The sequence below is a fragment of the Vicia villosa genome, linkage group LG6, assembly GCF_029867415.1.
Source record: "Vicia villosa cultivar HV-30 ecotype Madison, WI linkage group LG6, Vvil1.0, whole genome shotgun sequence".
NCBI lineage: Eukaryota > Viridiplantae > Streptophyta > Magnoliopsida > Fabales > Fabaceae > Vicia > Vicia villosa.
The window spans coordinates 162,950,271-162,957,219 of NC_081185.1; the positions used below are offsets into that span (position 1 = coordinate 162,950,271).

Consider the following 6,949-nt stretch of genomic DNA (forward strand, 5'->3'; position numbering starts at 1 on the left):
ACAATATCACTTTTGTGATTTAGCAAGTAAATTCATGTGTACTTGGAACAAGCATCTAAAAATGCAATATAGTTGGAGTATCCTCTGCTTGAAGGAGCAGGTGATGGTCTCCATAAATTAGCACGCACTAGTTCAAATAAAGTTGTATGCTTAGTGTTGGACAATGGGGCATAAAGTCCATGTGCTTTTCCGATACTTCATGAATTGTAGAAAACATGATGATCTTTATTATTTATTTAAACATTACACAGTTATATAATTTTATGAATTGATATAGGATGAGCATGACCTAATCTAGCATGCCACATGATAATTTTATTTTTAATCATTAATTTCACCTACTTGATCACTAGGGGATTTCTTATTTGATGCAACTACATTACTGGCTATAGGACTTAAGACCATGGGCCTAGGACTTAATTTTGCATCTTAAATATTCCATGTTCAAATTATTGAAGGAGTATAGTCCACTTTCATCTAGGAATCTTTCAAGCAACATCTGATTAGATGCTTGAGATTTCACGAAGCACATGTTAGGGTGAAATTCAAAATACACATGGTTATCTTTGGAAAACTTGGACAAATATATGAGGTTTCTAATAATATTTGGAACATGCAGCAGGTTAACTAGTTTTAACATGGATGATGACCCAAGATTGAACTAAAAATGAGATTTTTCAATAGATTGAAATTTTAAACTATATCCATTACCATCAACTACTTTATCTGTACATGCACAAAATTGAATATATTTTAAATTTTAATTATTATAGGTAATATGGCGAGATGCACCTAAGTCAGCAAACCATGCTTCAGATTCAAGCTCTTGGGATATCTACAGGTGATCTTGATGAGTCAGATATTAAGTTGCTGGAGCAGAATTTCTTGCTTGGTTATTGGCTCCCTCTAGTGCAATATAAGTGGTATTTGAAGTTCATGCTTAAGATTGTGGCTTGGAGGGAGCAAGTTCAAATAACTCATCAAATCTATGTCAGTAGTCCACTACAACATGATCATACATGTTGCACACTTGACAAGTTAGACGATTTCCTGTGGTGTATTGTTGTCTACCATGCCCTCTTCTTTGAGTTGGTTTTCCCCTTCCACGAAAAATACTTGTGTCAACCATTAAAACTTCTATTTTGACCAAAGTTTTTTTGTACCAACCCCTTGAGAAACATCAGTTGTGGCACTAGGTGTTGTTAATTCTTGATGATAGTCATCTAAATGAGCTGCTTGCACATATAATAGAGCTTCTACATCATAAATGTCAATTGGTTTAGTTTTTCCATACACCATCATTATGAAAAGGATTGTAGTCTTCAAGTAATCCCTGAAGTATTGCATAAATTTGTTCAGGTTTAGAGATTGAATCACCAAGGTCATGAGTGAATCAATAATTGTACAAACCCTCAGTACATACTCAGGTATTGTTTTTGTTATTTCTTGCTCATATTTAATTATTTCCTGAGCTAATGAACATGAGTTTTCATCTGCGAATTCAAATGTTCAGGCAACTTATCACATAACTCATATGCATGCTTGTATGAGAGTACACGAGGTAATACATATTTTAAAATTGTGGATAACAACCATGTGAACAAGTCTTGATGTTGCACTATCCAAGACTCATACCCTTCAAAGATTATGTTAGCAATGCGATCTCTCCTAGTTTTGAACATTTGTGGAATTTGAGGATTAACAATCACTTTAAGGAGTTTGTGTGAAAGGATTACGACTTCTACTTGTTGATTCCACAACATAAAATTGTTATCTTGAAGCTTAATCGATAGTTCCAGTGCAAAATTATTGGATGTACCTAAAAATGTCATGAGATTTGACGTTACTTGTGAACCTTACACTTTATGGTGCACTCCTTATGATGAAGGTTCAAGATCTGCAATGAACGTTCTCTAAACTCTGATGAGGAACTCTTATGGTGCTCTCCTTATGATGAAGGTTTAAAATTTGAATCTTCTCCTCCCCACGTGAATGTTATAGCTTTTTCTATTTAAATATATAAACTTAATATAGCGACGTGTAAACCACGTCACAATCTTTTTCACATACCCCAATGTCTGATTCCTGATTACTTTATGTCTATAAAGTTATTTAAAATTTAAAAACAGGTTGCGAAGTTAATTTCACGTCGCAACTGGCAATAATTATCCACGTGACTTTCACGTCGCTACAATATGTCACTGGAGAGAGTATATCTTGTAGTGATAAACCTTCAACGCCAATGGAGACTTCGTTGATGCACTCGACTTCTTTGAAGTTGAAATCTTCTCGAGAAAAAGATGATAATGGAGTTAACGATTCAGCGGAAGAACACGCTCCACTTAAGTGTATGATACCATGTTTGATGAAGATTAATGGATGGAGAAGAGATATGAAACATTTAACAAGTCCTGGTTCAATCACCTTTGGAGTTAATTATTCACATTTAACAACCATAACTCCTTATCCTAACTAACTTTTAACTAATCTCTAATCACTATCACTTTGATATGATATTCCAAATTCAAATGCTGATTTTGATGTTCAACTAACCATATTAATACTTATCAGTTTAATTGAGACTCTTAAATAAAATATAAATATAAAATATTAAACTAAAAGTATTGTAAATATTAAGTAGAAGGTACAAATAAAAGAAGAAAAAAATTGTATATAAATTGAAAAATATTGGAAAATTTGTAAAAAAAATATATTCAGTAAAATTGACTTTAGTAATTGAGTTAACCAATGCAAAGCTGAATTCAGTGACAGGTTTTTGTACCATTTCTAAATCTTCCAGTAAGCAGAGATAGATAGATATTGGATTCAAAAACAAGAATTAAATTCCAAATTAAGTAGACACATAAAACATTAGAGACATATATAAAGACAATATTTTTGAAAACTCAAGTGGTAAGAAATATAGATAATGTTGCTGCTTGTTGCAGATGCATAGGACCATATGCCAAAATACTTCTGAGCTGGATTTGTACCCATCATTTGATAATGACGGCATAATTTCAAAACTAATGGCTCTCATCTCTCCCATATTTTCATCTTTGATCAATCCAATGGTGGATGTCACATTTCTAGGGTAACTACACGTGTGATTTATTTACTCAAAATCACATGATTTTTTATACTAGTTATTTTCAAATTCACATGATATTTGTTTATGCATTCAAGTGTTTTAATAACTATGAATTATATTCAACCTTATTTAGTAAGGTTATTAAATTGTCTAAATATATATAACTATTTGTTTAGGAACTAAAAATAAAAAAGAAACAATAGAGCAATATTTTTGATGCGATGAAATGGTGCAGATTTATAAAGTTAATACTCTAATATTTAAGTCAATAAAAAAATAAAAAATAATGTAAAAGTGAGAATAAATTTGAATCTTTGAAATAGTGTGTTTTTACTTTTATAAATCAAGAGTTGCTAAAATCATTCGTGAGTGATGCAATATAATGTGCTGACATCTATCTGATTGAATTGGACGATAATTAATATGCGCTAAAAGACATAATCGTCTGCTTCTAATCAAAGTGAAAGTCAATCTATTTCACATGTCTTTTCACTTGAAATTCGATTTTTAAATCTTTTGTCATGGATCTTGGTGACGACCCATAATAAAAATCAAGGTTATGGTAGTGGTTATGCAAATAAAATAAAAAATATTCAGAAAAATAAACAAACTTAGAACTTAGAAGTCCATAATTGCATGTAAAAGTTCTGTTTTTTTTTTTTGTCTCCATTTGGCAATACCTTTCCCTTATTTAATTATTTGTAAGACATCTGAGAAAGCTTGGTTTTGCATCAAGCTATAAGTTAGCTATGTATGTCATAAATTATAGAATGCCGTTGAAGCAAAACACATACCTAACAATCTAACATGTTTCATAATAAAATAGTACATTTATTAATTTCTACAAATAATGTCATGTTGCCTATGAAAAACAATGTTCAAAATGAGAAAGAGGATACACTGTCTGTCTCAATGAAAGCAATTGAGGATTTGCTGTCATTTAGCTACCAAAAAAAAAATAACTATACAGATTTTTACATAAGATTATGACTATACATAAATGTAGACATGACATAATTAATTATGACAAAAATAGAAATTTCCACATCTTTTTCTTCACATTCAGTACTGAAAGCAAATAGAAAGTGACCATCTCAAGTACCTAGCTCACATATTTCCTCACACGCTTGCATTTTTACCACACGTGTGACCTTCATTAACACAAACTCAAACACACTTAGTGCAAAAAAAAAAATTGGATTGTTTACGGTTCACATTCACACATTCATTACATTATTCGGTGATTATTCAATCAAGATTAGACAATTTAAAAATCCATATTTTTTTTTGATTTTGAAATATAACATGTTTGACTAAATAAATGCGATGAATCTTGAATCGTAAGAGAATCCCATAATAAAAAGAAAATCAAATAAAATATGAAAAATCATAAAACAAAAAATTTTACTTTATAATACACTATTAGCACTACGAGTTATACATAATTAAAATCGTTTGCTTCACCTTAAATCAATGACTACTTGATGATGACGGCGATGAAATTGAAGCTTCAGTTACTGAAGCTTCTACTTCATCTTCGTCATCTGTCTCCTCTCTAACTTGTTCTAACAACAAAGAAGAACTAGGAGTATCTATCTCTTCTTCGCGAGCCGCGGAACACGAAGCACACCGAGTGCAATAAGAGGAAGACAAAGAAGAACTATAAAAGGATAAAGGAGAAAAAGGAGAACGAGAAGACGAAGACGACGAAGAAGAAAACGACGATGAAGTCGAAGCAAATGCAAGACCAACCAATAAATCAACAAAAGCACCAACAATATAGCCATGATTGTTCTTCTCATTGACCTCCAAGTACCAACACAATAGCCCTTGAAGACACTCCCAATCCTTAACATCATGAGCTTCCACCATTTCCTCCATAGACTTTCGAAAATCCACATAAGGATCTTGAGATTCCATGGACAACACAACACTATCTTTGAATGGTAAACTTTGAGTAGCTTCACTTTCACTATGCACAGCAGCTTTATTATTAGCTTCTAAAATGGAGTTAGTCTCATCCGGCTCGAAGAAAAACCGATCAGACGGTAACCCGCGAATAACGGGTTCTGTCGAATCGGTTTTTCCTGAGGATTCATCAAGAGAAGAAGCTTTTGGAGAGAGAGATTCAGAAGGCTCCAAGTAAGCTGAGTTGATGATTTTGAATGTGGTGTTAATGTCATCTTGGTTACTATTTTCAGCTCTGAAAGAAAGTGTTTTTGGTTGGTGACAATAAGGCCATGGCCATGAAGATGAATATTTGAGGTCTGTGTTTTTGAGAAGAGAAGAGAGGTTCAGTGTTTTTTTCTTCATCATTTTTTTGGTTTTTTTGGGTTTGTTTTTGTTTGATTGAATTTAAGAAGGAAGGTAAGTGAGTAAATGTGGATTGAATTCAAAATGAAAGTGAAAATTTGAAGGTGCAGAAGAAAGAAATGAATGAGTAATGAAGTTGGATTGAGGGCATTAAAGGCAAGTCAGATGGGGGGAAGATTTTAAAGATGAGGTGGGACAATTTGGAAAACTGTACATTAACTTGTTGGGTCACCATACAGTAGTTTCTTATTTAATTTTTACAGGCTTAGAAATAAATGCTAGGACTATACCAAAAAAAATTATATTTTTTAACATTTTTTTTATTCATATGTGAATAAAACAATTTTTTTTATATATTTTTAACAGTTAAAAACCTGTTTATTTTATAGTTATATATAGAGACATCGACATCAGATTGCAGAGATGCATGCTTGAATCTGCGATATCTTATTTATTCACGTTTGAAGAGAGTTGAATTCATATTCAGAGACATTAATATTAGATTGCAAGGACGCATGTTCGAATGTGAAATATCTTATTTATTTACGTTTAGAGAGACACGAGTTTGAACATGTTATATGTTGCTTATCGATCATTATTCACCCTTACAAGACTAAGAAGAAAAAAGTTAGATAGATTATAAGACTAGTATATAGTGTAATTCAAAATATTACTATATGCATTTAGAAATGTTTTTCATTCTTTTAGTGGAAAAGAATTCAACTATATTGAACATTAAGTTGTATTTTTGTTTGTTTGTTTGTATTTATGGTGTAGCTATATTGAAATGAGCAACAACCACATTTAATGAAAAACCAGAAACTAAAAGGTTGGCTAGAGGTTGGTCGATACAGCATCATCTGTTTTGGGCGGGAAGGAGTACTTGTTTACCTTAATGTTCCAAAGAGAGAATTCAAGTAACTAGCTACTTATGTTTTCACAAGGAAATAGAAAGAGTGGACTGTTCATTTTGTGAAAATATTTTTACTCTGTCCAATTCTTCGAACGAAGAGAATTCAAAACCACTATGTGCATGTGATTAGGTTTAAGTTCATAACCCTGGTTTAGAGGAAAAGATCTATTATCATATTATCCAAATACTCTTAAATTATTATCAAATCATTTAAAAAAAATCAATTTGATATTCATATTTTAGCGTTTGTGTTGTGAAATTGAAAGATTCAATTATATCAAAAGATTTGTTGTGTAATGACAAAGACCAATTACAATCAAAATAAATGATCCTAAGTAGAAAAAAACTATACAATTAGATATCAATTTAACTTGACAAAAGAAGATAGCAGACAATAAATATCATAACTTGTTTACTCAATTCAATCAAACGATTTATTCAGAGAGAGAGAGAGAGAGAGAGAGAGAGAGAGAGAGAGAGAGAGAGAGAGAGAGAGAGAGAGAGAGAGAGAGAGAGAGAGAGAGAGAGAGAGAGAGAGAGAGAGAGAGAGAGAGAGAGAGAGAGAGAGAGATTCTCCGATTCACTACACTTATAAAAGTTGTTACAAAAATTACAAATGAATTAAAAGAAAA

At 31.8% G+C, this 6,949-nt stretch overlaps 1 protein-coding gene across 1 annotated transcript; it reads right to left on the reverse strand.

The window, feature by feature from the left end:
* Positions 1-3,955: 3,955 nt before the first annotated feature.
* LOC131613062 (transcription repressor OFP15-like) lies at positions 3,956-5,556 on the reverse strand. The gene has a single exon (XM_058884779.1). It carries the CDS (start codon positions 5,405-5,407, stop codon positions 4,562-4,564), a length of 846 nt encoding a protein of 281 aa, XP_058740762.1. The 5' UTR covers positions 5,408-5,556; the 3' UTR covers positions 3,956-4,561.
* Between the last annotated feature and the right edge of the window lie 1,393 nt (positions 5,557-6,949).